The 16,475-nt window shown below is 34.5% G+C and overlaps 1 protein-coding gene across 1 annotated transcript; it reads left to right on the top strand.

Moving 5' to 3' along the window:
- The first annotated feature begins 1,751 nt into the window (after positions 1 to 1,751).
- Positions 1,752 to 16,222, top strand: C2H4orf47 (chromosome 2 C4orf47 homolog). The gene is made up of 7 exons (XM_021694268.1): positions 1,752 to 1,851; positions 3,375 to 3,594; positions 4,598 to 4,735; positions 4,840 to 4,915; positions 7,916 to 8,095; positions 14,191 to 14,360; positions 16,174 to 16,222. Exons 1-7 carry the CDS (start codon positions 1,752 to 1,754, stop codon positions 16,220 to 16,222), a joined length of 933 nt encoding a protein of 310 aa, XP_021549943.1.
- The last annotated feature ends 253 nt before the right edge of the window (positions 16,223 to 16,475 follow it).

Below are 16,475 nucleotides of genomic sequence, written 5' to 3' on the forward strand. Positions count from 1 at the left end.
TTGTATGTGAACTGATAACCCATTAGATAAACCATGGCGAGGGCTTGGAAAAAGTAGTACAAGGTATGAGGTAATTAAAGAAGTGATCAATGAGCTACACGATCCGAAGCATCAGTGTTAACTGGGGGAGCTAAAGGAGTCAGCACGGTGAAGTACTTGCATGAAGTGAAACAGCGGGTGCCATGGTCCTGTGGCTGGAGCGAGTCTCATCGGAGAACTGAAAGAAGACAAATGGAGCCCAGGGGCCAGGGCGTGGGGTTCCCATGGTGACAAATGTGGGTGATGGCGGACCTTGTGAGCCATTTAAAGGGTTTGAGCCCCTGTAACAGCACAGGAAGCCCTTGTGGTCGGGCAGTGGGATGGAGCTTTGAAACACCCCACAAATGAAAGTAGCACATCCCAACTGACGGACGTTTGCTTTTAAAACAGACCTGATCAGAGGGAGAGGTGGAATGGGGGGAAATGGAAGCGTATCTTCTTACGCTTTAGTTTAACGGAGTCTTCACTTGCGTCTTTGATATTACCCGTTAGCAATGTTGATGCTCAGAGGAGCCACAGTTCCAAAGAGGCAAGTGTGTTTAGTGTCACTGAAATTCAAGGCAAAAGTTTCTTACCTTGGATTATAAATTGGGAAGCATAAGCCAGTGTTTGTTTTATTCAGTATTGTATGCCCAGTGCCTAGATCTAGTCGGTACTTAAAAAATATTATTGGGGCGCCTGGGTGGCTCAGTCCGTTAAGTGACCCACTCTTGATCTCACCTCAGGTCTCGATCCCAGGGTGGTGCGTTCAAGGCCCCCCCAACCCCCTTGGGGCTCCACGCTGGGTGTGGAGCCTATTTAAAAAAATATGTATTTCATATATGTATTTATATATATATATATATATATATAATGATGAAGTCGAGGCAAATATTCCTTAGCTCTTTGGTCTTCCTTTCCAGAACATGTCTAATTAAAAAAAATTAAATAAATACTTGAATGTTTAATGTGATATTTCAAAAGAAAATTCACAATTGCAGTTTAGCCTTTAACAAGTACTCTTAATTCTTTGTGCATTATCGTTTGTTGTTCTTAATTTTTATCTTGCCTAGACAATTGTCCTTTCCCATCCATCCCCTTTGTGAACTAATTTTGCCAGTGACACATTTCTTGTTTTCATTTAAACTTGAGAAAACTCAAGAACATAGGATAACACATAATAACTATATGTGTTGTGCATTCTGAAAAACTGTTAATTTCCAACATGAGAGACAAAGCAGTATGTTTAAATCATTTGATCTAAACTGAAAGTGCCCCCCGCCTTATGTAATTATGATTTTTAAATCTACTTTGAACTTCTCAAAAGACAGGGGCTGTTTACACAGTATTTATACTATACAGTAACAATTTTATCATTTACAACAGATGAATGGCAATGACACAGATGCTGTCATACGCATGTCTTTGGAATTTGTGGATACTTCACCCAGAGAATCCAGGGGAGGGTTCATGGTGATAATTTTGAATGCTGTTATTCCCCTTCAGCCCCACAAAGTAGATTATTTCCCCACATAGTGTGGGACCATTGTTTTATAGTGAATGCTAATTCTCAGGCTGAAAGTCATTTGGACTGAAATTTAATAATTGCCTTTTTCCTAAAATTTTTTTTTCCTGTATTTTTCAATGTAAAGTAGGATTTTGCTATAAAAGAAATAGCCATAAAGAACCCTTTGAAGTTGTCGATATAGAGAATACCACCACAAGAAGCAACCATGCCTATGGAAGGAGGGAAAACTGATATGGAGAGGATTGGCCTGTTCAGTGAGATGGAATATGTTACTGTTGGTGATAAATATGTGTCATCATTTAATCGTAAGTATATCTGGTTTTCTTTACAGCTTAATAGTGGATATTTTCTATATGAAATTTTGGATTTAATATTTAGGTTAAGTGGTATATTTTAATGCTCTATATTTTAGAGCATTAAGTTTAAAGTTGAATAAACTTGTGAAATTTCGATAGAGTTAAGAGACAACTTAATTTTATAAGAGCTGGAAGCTCCTTTCACTGGGATACCCTTCCTTTGTGTATTCTCTGTCATAGGTAATTTTACTTCTTTCCAAAGGTGCATGGCAGTTTTCTCTCAGAATATTTTGTTTTTAGCTTATGGTTTCTCAGATGGGACACTCTGTTATGCAAGCAGCATTTACATTTGCATCCCAAAAGGCCATCCATGATTACTTTCCTGAAAAGTGAAATGCTAAGTGAATAGCTGAGGGATTTTTAGAAGAGTCATAAATAATAAAGAGCTAACGTAAATAAACATTTTAAATGTCTCAGTTAAATTTTTGGCTATTCAATGACTCCTTTGTTACAAAAAGAATACACTGACATGAAACATCTCCAAGATATATTGTTAAATAAAAAAATCAAGGTGCAGAATTGTTTATTATATATTATGCTAAGCATCAAAGATGGAAAAGGATGTATATGAAAATATTCATTGGGACATGTTTAAACATTCTCTGGAAAACAAAATATCATGATTTCCTGTGGGAGAGGAACTGGATGTACGAGTGTGGGAGGAAAATTTATTGTAAAAACATGTTATTGAATTTGGAACCATGTGAATATATTACCTTTTCAAAAATTTAAGTTAAAAAAATCAGTGATACAAATTCATATTTAAATAACTGGTTGATTTAAGGATTGTTTGCACTTCAAAAAAATTTTCACATTGCTGAAGGACTTCCCAAATTGAGCTCTCCTAGATCTAAATTATAAAAGAAGCTCTAAATACTTATAAAAACAGCCTTCTAAAAAAATTACTGAGCTACTAGTATTTCATTGTATAAATATATCACGTTTATTTATCTGTTCTCCTGTTGATGGAGATTTGAGTAGTTACTTGTTTTTGAATATTACGAATGAAACTGCTGTGAAAATTCTTGTTCACGTCTTTTAGTGAGTATAGACACTCATGTGTGTTGAGTATATATCCAAGAGGGGAATTGCCTCAGTTTGTGTATGGAACACCCTTCCCTTCAACCTCAACACACACACCCATACACACGTACTTGCTGATAATCTCACACAGTGTTTTCTAGTATATAGATGGGGAAGCATTGGATTAAATGCTTTTCGTGGTCTCTTCCAGTTCTAAAAATCAGAGTCTATAACCAGGACCTAATTATTAAAATGATTCAGTAGAAACCTCTTAGGTCTTATAGTCAATATAATCTGCAACACAGAGCTTTCAGTGAACATTTTGAGACAGGATTTTAGAGCTCAAAACTCACTGGCCCCAATCCCACAGTTTGAAACTTTTCTCAGTTATTTTTCATGTTCTTTAATTATTAGCTCAAAGTTATGATATTCCTAATTTATTTTTAAAGGACCCTTTAATGAGGCTGCAAGCAAAAATAAACAGATGCTACCTGGGGGATCCAAAGAAATGTCAAATCTCCAGGCAGGTTATTTTGATCCCCATTTTGTAAGGATATTTGAAGGTGAAGGCTATGTAAATCTGAATCAAGTGAGGAGACGGCATATGATGGAAGAAGCAAAAAAAAATCTAGGCAAAGCCTTCCTCCCTAGTAGTGGAGATAAAAAGCCGTAAGTGTATGGGGGAAAAGTCATAAATACATCTGCCCATTTCTCTCCTCTAGCCCAAATTGAGTCTTTCTCTGGAGGACTTAAGTATGATTCATTTTTTAAAATATGATTTTTAGGATGAACTTCTCTTAGGTGGAGACAGTTATATTGCGTGATATAAGTTGACAGGTAGTTTTGATTAAGTAGATCCTCATCTTATTAAATTTTTGATTATGTCATTGCTCTCTATTTATGTAATAAAAGCTAATTAAATAATGCAGATACATTTGTTTGAAAACCTTGAAAAAACTGCCTTGGGTCATCTGTGCCCTTTACTCTTTTTTCTGCTTTGTAAAAACTTTTAAAAAGTATACATAAAAATTATTAAATTAGGAGAAGCCTTTTTTGATAAAGAAGATAATTTATCAAGACATGTTATTTAAAAATCATTGTGAAGATACATGCATAGAGTTTAACAATATTTTAGTTGTGACAGTTGTCAATGTGAAGGTTCATTTTTTTCCCTTACCTTTAAACCACTAAACAAAGAAAATCATATAGTCTGTTACATTATATTATATACCTGAGCTTTATGATATGATGTTAATGCACACTCTGTAATGTTGACTGTAGAATTTGTGATGGATGAGGATTGGTTGAAGGCCAATTTTGTGCTTAATTGTGCTGGGTTTTTTTTGAGGTTAGTAAAACTGCAATCTTCTGAATTAATGGAAACTATTATCACTGCCTAGAGATTATGAAATTTTGTTTATGTGGTACATTTAAAATAAGCATAAAAAATTAAAAACATTATCTCATCTGAAAATTTGTGACTTTGGAAAATGGGGGAAATTAGATTAAGAACTAAAAAAATTGGTTGCTTTTTTCTTACTAAAGTTAGGCAAGTCAATTCCATTGCATGTATTTTGTTCCTTTTTCAGTCATTTTTTATAAATTGTGATCAAATATGTATAACAAAATTTACTGTATTATTTTGCCTTGTTTTTTAAAAACTGTATTTAAGATGTGGTTTAGGAAGCTACTATGGAACATTAGGTGGTCCTGTGCCATTCTTCAGTGCACAGTCAAGACCCAGAGAAAAATATGAGGCACCTGGAAAGAATTTATACACAAACCCAGGAAAGAAAGGAACTGGATATGGGTAAGATATTTTTCATACTTTCGTATCACTTATTTTAAACTTAAAAAAATAAAATTTAAAATTTCTGAATCCTAAAATCACCATTACTTAATTTCCTTCCTTAGCTATGCAAATATTACCATAGGTAAACAGTTTTCACACTCTGCTGATTTCTACGATGCACCCAAACTAAATTATAAGGTAAAATAATCTATTTTAACTTTCTTCAATCTTTCTTTTAGTTGACCTAGAGAATTTGTTTGTGATCTGATTATGGATTGTTTTATTTTATCAGTATTTGTATTACTAGGGCAATGGTAGACTGATGTTTATGAATTGTGATAATTTTACCTTTTTGATATTAGATTTCCATATCTTGCTGTAGATCTTCTCAGCTCTTCCCAGGCTAAGCTTTTATCTCCTGCTATAGTTGACCACATGTTACCTTATATCTCTCTCAAATAGCTGTGAGGCTTCCGTTAACTTGGCCTGATCAGCTATGTCCTGTTTTGAGTAGAAGAGTCAAGTCCTAAGCCTTAGCTATATTCCCACCACACCCTAATATCTGTGGCTAGGACAGTAGGGGTAGTACCCTTGGCCTAATCAAGCCATTATGATCCACAAATGGAATGCAGGAGTGATAGGGAGAAAAGAGAAGGTGGAAGGTACAGAATGGATGAATACCTACAGAAAAGAGAGAGTGATAGGATGAGAGGAAAGTACTCTATTAAATGACAGATATAAAAGCTAAATGTATTGGTATATGCCTCTACACTCATTTTATATAATATTTGACTTTGAATGAAACATAGTCACTTATACAGACAAAGCCTACATGGGAATGAGTAGAGGAAACCTTATAAATTTTGGAGCAGTATCAACATAATTTAACAATTTCAATATAACTTAAAGGAAACTGGCATTAATGAAAAGTCAAGTTTGGACATTAAGCAATAGAACTTAAATGGCAAGCATTTTATTAGTTTTAGGCATGCAGTCTTCAACAATTTTGCCATGGTGACTTTAAGCAGCAGTGGGGCCACGAGATAGAAGGATAGTAGCCATTTTTGCAAAGGGGTGTGTCCAAACTCAGGAAAAGTTTTCTATTAAATTGGGCAGAAACATTGGTCATTTAATAAGCATCTTTGTTTCTATGTATGGATTATTATAAAATTATGTATAAGCCAGTTTTTATCTGTAGGAATAGTAGTAATAACACATAATATATAAACACACACAAGACAGTTTTATCAATGACTCAGTAATTAGTCTTTTTTTAAAAAAAGATTTTATTTATGTATTTGGGAGAGAAAGAGAGAGAGAGCATGAGCAGGGGGTTGGGGAGAGGGATAAGCAGACTCCCCACTGAGCAGGGAGCCTGACAGGCCCCTGGGATCATGACCTGAGCGGAAGGCAGACACCTCACCAGCTGAGCCCTCCAGGCACCCCAGTAATTAGTCTTTTATCCTAAACTTTATGTGCATGAAATACTTTTCTCTCCTAATAGTAAAGTTCTGTTCTTATTTTCAAAACTTATTATTTATAAGTCAGAAATTTTATATATTTTTTTAGAATTTTAAAGAGATTACTCCACTGCATTCTTGCTTGATTGTTTCTTACAAGAAATCTGCTGTCATGCTGATTTTTGTTCTTCTATATGTACTTACTGTCCTTTTTTTTCTAGCTACTTTTAAGATTTTCTATGTTCCTCATTTGAGCAATTTGATTATGATGTGCCTTGGTGGTGTTTTCATCTTGCTTCTTGTTCTTGGGGTTTATTGAGCTTCTGGGATCTATGGGTTTATAGTTTTCATCAAAGTTGGAATATTTTCAGCTATTATTTCTTCAGTTAATTTTTCTGTTCTTCTATCTTTCTCCTCTCCTTCAGGGACTCCTATTACATATGCATTAGATCTCTTGAAATTGTCCCACAGTTTATCAGTGCTCTGTTTGCTTTTTTTTTTAATTTCTCTTTTTTCCTTCTCTGTATTTCATTTTGAATTGTTTCTTTTTTCTATGTCCTTAAGGTCACTAATCTGTTCTTCTGCAAGGTCCAATATGCTATTAATGCCATCCTTTGTATTTCTAATCTCACACATTGTGCTTTGCTCTCCAGGAGTTCTACTTGAGTGTTTTTTTTTTTTTTTTTTAATATCTTACATGTCTCTATGTAGCTTTATGAGCATATAAAATACAGTTTAATTATTGTTTCTATTTCGTTCTCTGCTAATTCTGACATCTATGTTAGTTCTTGGTTGATTTTGAATTACTGATTTTTCTTCTTGGTAGAGGTCATATTTTCCTAGTTTGTATTATTAGTGATTTTTGATTGGATGTCAGGCACTGTGACTTTTACTTTGTTGAGTGCTGTATGTTTTTTTGTATTATAAAAATTCTTGTGCTTTGTTGTGGAATGCAGTGAAATGACTTGGAAACAGTTTGATTTTTTTTCAGGTCTCACTTTTAAGATTTGTTAAGTGGGACAGGAGCAATGCTCAATCTAGGGCTAATTATCCCTGCTCCTGGGGTCACCCCTTTCTGTGTGTTCTACCCAGTGCCCTGGGAGTCATGTTTTCCAATATAGCTGATGGAATCAGAACTCTTGCCAGCCCTGTGGTAAGAGCCAGACACTGTTACTTCTAGTCTTTTTAGGCCGTTCTTTTTTTGGCTTTGAGTAGCTTCCTCACATATATGCGCCAATTCATACTCAACTGAATACTCTAGGGCAGGGGTTGGCAAAACAAACACAATATTCTAGTAAAAGGTGACCATACTCTAGCAAAAGGTAATCTTTAAAGCATTGCTTTATGGTAACCTGTATCAGCATCACCTGGGGTGACTGATAAAACTACAGATTTGGGGGCCATCTAGCAAACCAAGAGGATTAGAAATCTCTGAGAGAAGAGCTTGTAATATGTATTTTAAATAAATTATCAGGGGATTCCTATGAAAACTAAAATTTGAGACACACTGCCCCAAAGGATAAATGGAATGGTTAAATTATCCTTACCACTGTGGTGTGGAAGAGGAGATCTCTTTTGTATCATAGAAACAAAATAACAACTGAATGTTTTAGAGAAGTGAACCTAGCGGTATATATTTTAAAAATCTACATGCTTCTGTTAAAATATGAAAGAAAATTTAACTGTTACTTCTAATTTGAATAATTTATGTTATATAATTTCAAACTCTGATTTACAGAAAGAGAATGAAGAACACCATCGTTTAGCTAAAGGAACACCTTTCAAGTTAAACCTTTACCCAAGGGAATATTTTGATATCAATCCTTATTTGTTTGAGAAGTCTTTACCACCAATTAAAAAAACAGAGAAGAAAGAATTACTTGCACACCCCTTTAAGCCCTCTTCTCCCGGTAAAAAGGTAAGTTAAAAATTTTAGAATTAAAAATTATTACACATTATAAAGAATTGTTTTTTTTCTGTCACATCATTTTATTAGCCATGTAAATAATAAACCTCTGTTTATTATTCACAGTAAGAATTGTGAAATTTATTTTAACAAAATTATGAAAAGTCAACAAAGCCTGGCTAGTGTAGGGAATAATGGAGCTCTTGAAATGAAATAATTACTAATCACTTTAAGTGTATTTGAGTTTACAATGGATTTTCTCAGTGCCTCTCTAGATCTTAGGCATAGTTATTCACAGAACCATGAAAAGCCAGACCATCTTTTAGGTTTTGAAATGTGATTAAAATGAACCCTCTCCTACTCTGCTGAGGTTTACAAGTGCGAATAAAAATGAAAATGCTTCTTACTGTTTATAAACCTTAGTTTATACTTTGAGTCTTTTGTGCATCGCCTATTCATTTTCCCTGCAGATTTTCTATTAGGATATTTGTCTTTTTCATATTGATTTGTAGATCTTTTAATATATTAATGATATTCTTTTGTCATTTGTGTTGAAAATAATTTTTTTAGTCTGTTGAATCTTTGACTTCAGTTATGGTATTTTGTGCTATTCAGAAATTTAATAAATTTGTAGTCAAATTTATCAATTCTTTATGCTGAGTTTTATGTCATTCTCAGAATGACTTTCCTTACCACCAATATTATAAAAATATACATTCTTGATTTCTTCTATTAGTCTTACCCTTTTGCATTTAAATCTTCATTTGAAATGTATTTTGACATGAGCAATGTAAGGATTCAGGTTTTATCTTTCTCAAAATCCAGGTTTTTTTCTCTCAGAGATTTTATTTATTTATTTGAGAGAAAGGAGAGAGAGAAAGAGAGAGTGTGCTCAAGCGCATGTGCACAAGCTGAGGGAGGGGCAGAGGGACAGGGATGAGCTCAGCTTGATCCCAGGACCTTGGGATCACGACCTGAGCTGAAGGCAGACACTTAACCGACTGAGCCACCCAGGCGCCCCTCAAAATCCAGTTTTTAAGGTAGGATGAAACTTTGAGGGAAGATGTGCTCTATATCTTGATTGCAGTCATGGTTTCAAGGGCATATACAGCTCTCAAAAGTCATAGAATTGTAAACTTTAAGTGGGTGCAGTTTATTGTATGTGAATTAGACTTCAAGAAAATTGGTTTTTTAAAAAGCCAGTTGTTCCAAATATCACTGATAGAATTATTTTTAATACCACTGCTTTGAAATTGCACCCTTGTCAAATCAAAACTCCCATTTTTTCCCTTCAATTTCCATTTTATTTGATGTTTATTTCTACCTATACCAAGTTACTTTAAATTACTATTACATTTTAATTTGGGATGGTCTAATTTCTTGTTACTCTTTAAAAAAATTACATTGGCTAATTGCCCATATTTATTCTGTAGAACTTTTTTTTTTTTTTAAAGATTTTTATTTATTTATTTGAGAGAGTGAGAGAGAGAGAGCACATGTGAGAGGGGGTAGGGTCAGAGGGAGGAGCAGACTCCCTGCCGAGCAGGGAGCCCGATGCGGGACTCGATCCAGGGACTCCAGGATCACGACCTGAGCCGAAGGCAGTCGCTTAACCAACTGAGCCACCCAGGCGCCCCTATTCTGTAGAACTTTGAAGTTATTTTCTAAAGCTCTGGGGAGAAAGATGTTTGGTATTTTGCTAAAAAGTTAAATCTTCAGATTTTTGGATGTATTAGCCTATTTATGATTTGAATCTTCTGATCTAGAAATAAACTACTTATAAAAACCTTTAGTTACCTTGTAGGATTCTATATTTTACTTCACACAGGTTTATATATCTTGTATTTTATTTCTATTTATTTTAAGGCTCTGGTCAACAGTTTTTTTCCCATCATATATTCCCTTATATAATTTATCTTTATAAAAACATTTGATAATTGGCCATTTCATTAAGTTTTCTTATGTTCTAATGGGTATTATCTTGATTCTCTTTAGATTTTCAAATATATGATTACATTCTCTGCAAATAATTTTGCTCCCTCCTTTCCAGTATTTATAGCTCTTAAGTCATGTTCTTGTGCAGTAGCTTAGGTTAGCAACAGTGGCCATCTTTTGCCTTAATCTCAAATTTACTGAATTACTTGAATTTACTCTAGTGTAAATATTTATTCATATTTATAGATGCCAAAAATAGGGATAAATCAGGAATGTATGTAGAATTATATTGAATGTTTTGGTGTAATCTACTTAGACTATATATTTTTTTCTCTCTTTGACTTGTTATAAGGTGAATAATAATAATAGATTTCTTGGGATGAATCCCACTTGGCCATGTTGTATTAATCTTTAAGTGTACTAGTTTACCTTATTTGTTAATCTTTTAAGTATTTTTTGCATCAATAATTTTAAGTGTAACTGGTCTGTATTTTTTTTTTATATGCTTTGTTTTATTTTGTTATAAGTAGATGTTAGCATAGATTCAAAAGAATATGTGTCCTCAATCTGGAAAACTTGAAATATTACAATTATGTCTTTTATTTTTCATTTATATTTGGCTTAGATACTGTAAGATAAAGAATGCCTACTTAAATGGCTTATTATGATTCTATAGAGTTTTCTTGGTAACTATATATAATACAAAGATTAAAATTGTGGCAAATCAGCTTAAAAAGTCAAAGCAATTATTTGTTTTGTGTACAGGTCAAAAAATAACTTTGACTTTTCTTAATAGACTATAAGAACAGTATAAAGTAGATCACGTTTTCTTCACACCTTCTGTTTCTATGTGCTATTCCTTATTTTAAAAAATTTTTAGTATCTTTTTCATCATTGACTGATATTTAATAAACTCTTGTTATGTCAGCCTCCCAGTTGGACAGATCTTACCTTTGGCCTCTTTTCTGAGCATCCTCTGGTTTTGAGCCCCAATTCTTTTAAGGACTGTATCAAAATATATTTGACCTAAGTCTTATTCCCTCAGTAATAGGTTCACCCCTTAACTAGATGATAGCTTGATCTGGTAAACTCTTACTAAAATATTAATACTTGGCAAGAGTTTGGAATATTACTTTCTTATAAACATTTGCATTTTAATAGAGAACTTTTGGAAATTACAGTGTCTTGCCTCATAAAATTGGCGGCAGGGAGACTGCTGGTATTTGAACAGTACAGGTGTACTTAGTTTTATTGGGCTTTGCTTTATTGTGCTTAACAGATACTATGTTTTTTTTACAAATTGAAGGTTTGTGGCAATCCTGTTTTGAGCAAGTCTATTGGCGCCATTTTTCCAACAGTATTTGCTCACTTTGTGTTTCTGTGTCACATTTTAATACTTCTTGCAATATTTCAAACTTCTTTATTATTATTACTATATTTGTTATGGTGATCTGTGATCAGTGTGATCTTTGCTGTTACTATTTTAATTGTTTGAGGGGTGACATGAACACCACCCATGTAAGACGGCAAACTTAATTGATCAATGTTGTGTGTTCTGACTGCTCCATGTACTGGCCATTCCCCCTTGGGCCTCCCTCTTTCCTGAGAAACAGCAGTATTGAGATTAGGCCAATTAATAACCCTACAATAGCCTCTAAGTGTTCATGTGAAAGGAGGAGTTGCATGTGTCACTTTATTATTCTTATTATTTTTTTTTTTTAGAGAGGCAGAAAGAGACAGAGGTGGGGAGAGGAGGGACAGAGGGAGAGGGAGAGAGAGAGAGAATCTCAAGCAGAATCCCTGCTGAGTGTAGAGCCCTACAGGGGCTCGATCTCATGACCCTGAGATCATGACCTGAGCCAAAATCAAGAGTCGGAAGCTTAATGGACTGAGCCACCCAGGTGCCCCACATGTCTCAATTTAAATCAAATGCTAGAAATGATTAAGCTCAGCGAGGAAGGCATGTCAAAAGCAGAGATAGGCTGAAAGCTAGGCATCTTGTGCCAAACAGTTACTCAAGTTGTGAATGCAAAGGAAAAGTTCTTGAAGGAAATTAAAAGTGCTACTTCAGTGAACACATAAATGATAAGAAAGCAAAATAGGCTTCTTGCTGATGGAGAGAGTTTTAGTGGTTAGAAGATCAAGCCTGCCACAACATTTCCTTATGCCCAAGCAAGGCCCTAACTCTCTTCTATGAAGGCTGAGAGAAGTAAAGAAGCTGATGAAAAGTTTGAAGCTAGCTGAAGTTGGTCCATGAGGTTTAAGGAAGGAAGCCATCTCCATAACATAAAAGTGTAAGGTAAAGCAACAAGTGCTGATATAGAAGCTGCAGCAAGTTACAGCTAAGAAGACTTAGCTAATAGAATTCATAACGGTGGCTACACTAAACAACAGATTTTTAATGTAGATGAAACAGCCCTTTATTGGAAGAAGATACCATCTAGGACTTTAATAGCTAGAGAGGCGAGATCACTGCCTGGCTTCAAAGCTACAAAGGACAGGCTGGCTCTCTTGTTAGGGGCTAATGCAGCTGGTGACTTGAAGTTGAAGCCAGTGCTCATTTACCATAACCAAAATTGTAGGGCCCTTAAGAATTATGATAAATCTACTCTGTCTGTGTTCTGTAAAGGGAACAACAAAGCTTGGATGACAGCACATCTGTTTATGACATGGTTTGCTGAATATTTTAAATATATTAAAGCTCAAAAAAAGAAAAGATTCCTTTCAAAATATTGCTGTTTATTGACAATGCATCTGGTCACCCAAGAGCTCTGATGGCAATGTAAAATGAGATTAATGTTGTTTTCATGCCTGTTAACACATCTGTTCAGCAGCCCGTGGACCATGGAATAATTTCAACTTTCAAGTCTTATTATTTAAGAAATGCATATCATAAGGCTATAGCTGCCATAAATGGTGACTCCTCTGGTGGATCTGGGCAAAGCCACCTCATACCCTTCTGGAAAGGGTTCACTATTCTAGATGCTATTAAGAATATCTGTGATTCATGGGAAGAGGTCAGAATATCAGCATTAACAGTTTGGAAGTTGATTCCAACCCTCATGGATGACTTTGAGGGGTTCACACTTCAGTAGAGGAAGTAACTGCAGATATGGTGGAAACAGCAAGAAAACTGGAATTAGGAGCCTGAAGATGGGACTGAACTGCTACAATCTCATGATAAAAGTTTAATGGATGAGGAGTTGCTTCTTATGTCGGAGCAAAGAAAGTAGTTTCTTGAGATGGAATCTACTCCTGATAAAGATGCTGTGAAGATTGTTGAAATGACAATAAAGGATTTAGAATATTACATAAACTTAGTTCATAAAGCAGCAGCAGAGTTTGAGAGGATCAACTCCAATTTGAAAGAAGTTCTACTGTGGGTGAAACATTGTCAAACAGCATTGCATGCTACAGGGAAATCATTCATGAGAGGAAGAGTCAATCAATATGGCAAACTTCATTGTCTCATTTTAAGAAATTGCCACAGGGCGCCTGGGTGGCTCAGTTGGTTAAGCGACTGCCTTCGGCTCAGGTCATGATCCTGGAGTCCCGGGATCGAGTCCCGCATCGGGCTCCCTGCTCGGCAGGGAGTCTGCTTCTCCCTCTGACCCTCCTCCCTCTCATGCTCTCTGTCTCTCATTCTCTCTGTCTCAAATAAATAAATAAAATCTTAAAAAAAAAAAAAAGAAATTGCCACAGCCACACTAACTTTCAGCAGTCACCACCTGGTCAGTAAGCATCCATTAACATCAAGGCAAGAACTTTCCATCAGCAAAAAGAATATGATTCACTGAAAGCTCAAATGATGTTTAGTATTTTTTTTTTTAGCAGTAAAGCATTTTTAAATTAAGGTATGTACATTGTTTTCTTAGACACGATACTATTACACAGTTAATAGACTACAGCATAGTCTAAATATAACTTTTATATGTACTGGGAAACCAAAAAAATCATTTAACTTGCTTTTTTGTGATATTCACTTTATTGCAATTGTCTTGAACTAAACCCACAATATCTCTGAGGTATGTCTGTATAGACAACTTTCTTTAAATGTAAAACCAACTCTATAGACAATACACAAATATGTATGAACTTCTTCACAGTCTAATTTTATTAAAAGCATTTTACAAAACTACATTAAATTGTCTTTTATTTGTTTTTATTTGTAGGCTGGTGGAATGAAGGCAGGAACATTTGACCCTTACCCTTCACATTCTGCTGACCCTTATGTGGTTAAATTGGCAAACCAGATTTCCAGCAAAGGTGCTAAGATTTTCCACCCACCAAGTGGACCAAAGAGCAGACCAATTGAAAGTATAATGACCTTGAATGTCAAAAGGTAGTAATATATTACCTTAGCCTGTAAACTAAGAAAAATTGTTTTTGACTTTTTGATCCCTTCAAAATAATATCTCCTATTTATACATACTGTAAACAATGACAAATCTGGGTGTCTTTGAAAATCTCAGCTCCTTTTATACAGAAGCTCTTCCTTGTAGAAGTTCTTTCCCATGTTCTGAAATTTCTAATCGAAAAAGCTTAATTTATCTGTACAAACTATTCTGTTCATAAGTTTTAAAGCAAGTCTGTAGTATCTTATGAGTTGTTTGAGACTGTTTAGATATTTATAGTTCAGTTAGCAGTACAGATTAACATTGTTTGTTTCTCAAAGGGTGTTTTTGATCTTTGTAAAATTATTATCTTTATGTGGGCTCCAGGCTCTCAGTAATTATGAAGAATTCTGATGACATTTAAGACTTCTCTCAAGTTTTAAATAATCTTTCATGAAATCTTCTAGGAAATATTTTGGTTAGTTAAAAAAGCTATTAACATCAGTTTATAATACTTAGAAGAAAAGTATATTGCTAAAGTATTTTAAAAGTTCAATTTTGCCCGAGGTTTGAGTACTCTCAAAACTGAAAAGAAGTTCTCAGGAGTTCAGAATGTAAATTAGAAAAGGATAATCCATCATTCCTTTTTTGTGTGTGTGCAAGATCATGAATAAGTGGAAGAATTCATTTGATTACATTTCTATCTATTCATTTAAAAAGTTTTAATACCAATTAAGCTAATTTACGTATTTCTAACTTCAGTGTAATCATACACTAGATTAGGTAAAGGAGACCAAATTCACATTCTTTTCTTTTATTAAAACATCTCAGTACATTTGTATCCCTTGTGAACAGTGATTATAATACCAATCTTACTATCCTGTGCCCAAAATAAGACTGCTCATCATTATTTATGTAATTTAACTGTTGTCTAAAGGCATAATATTCTAACGGGGCTAGTTGGTGGAAATGGGAATATATGGAGTCTTCTTTTCATGTCCTTTGATCTTCATCCTTTGGCAAGCTCCTTATCTATCAGTACTCTGCCCAACTGTGTCTATGTAATATAGAACAGAGAGTAAAATTAGAATTTTCTTCACCACACTCACCCTCAAATAGATGGGATTTTTAGGGAGGTGGGGGTGTGGGGGGGAGGGGGTAGTTTCAGCTTTTCTGAGTGTTCTATTCTATCCAGAGAACAGACCTGAGGAAGTTCTATGGTATGTATGTTTGTAGCAGAGAAAAGAATAACTGATTGCTCTTTTGGATAATCAGAAGTTTATCTTCTGTTTAGTAATTTTGAGTTTATTGATAATTTTTATATTATCACAAATACTATCCTAAAGCAAGTTATAACTTCTCTTACCCCAATTTTATTTATTTATTTATTTATTTATTTATTTAAAGCTTTTATTTACTTATTTATTTTAGAGAGAGAGCATGCAAATAGGGGCAAGGGCAGAGGGAGAGAGAGAATCCCAAGCAGACTGCACCAAGGATAGAGCCCTGATGCAGGGTTCCATCCCACAACCCCAAGATCATATGACCAACCAAAATTAAGTCAGATGCTCAACTGACTGAGCCACCCAAGCACCCCTTACCCTGATTTTAAAATTAATAAACCTCTGGGTGGTATTTAAAATTGGTCCCCTCGAACCAATTTTTCCTTCTTAAATTATATTTTAAGTGACGCTTTTTAATCTAGTGAAAGAATTTGGTTTTTGATGATTAGTTTTTTTATTGCAAAACTCTTTTACAAGAACGTACAGATATATTACCTGCACCTAAAAAATTAAATGTGCATTTATTTTCCAATTTTAGGGCACTAAATACGAAGAACTACAAGACTGCTTCAGTACAGTCCTATTAGCATTCAGAAGACAAATAACTTTCTAGGTTGTGACTACCAGTAATTCATTATGGAGTGCTAATTATTTGCATAAAACATAAGATGTGGAACATATCTCAAACATTTAAAAGATATTTAAGCCTGCAAATCTAATATTCTTCCTTGTTTTAGACTATTAATGAATAAATAGTATTTGTTAATAATTTAGTATATGGTTGTTGATCTTTGTTTAGATCTGTGTTCTGGGGAGAAAATAATATTTAGACATTTCATA

The sequence above is a fragment of the Neomonachus schauinslandi genome, chromosome 2 (assembly GCF_002201575.2).
Source record: "Neomonachus schauinslandi chromosome 2, ASM220157v2, whole genome shotgun sequence".
Lineage (NCBI taxonomy): Eukaryota > Metazoa > Chordata > Mammalia > Carnivora > Phocidae > Neomonachus > Neomonachus schauinslandi.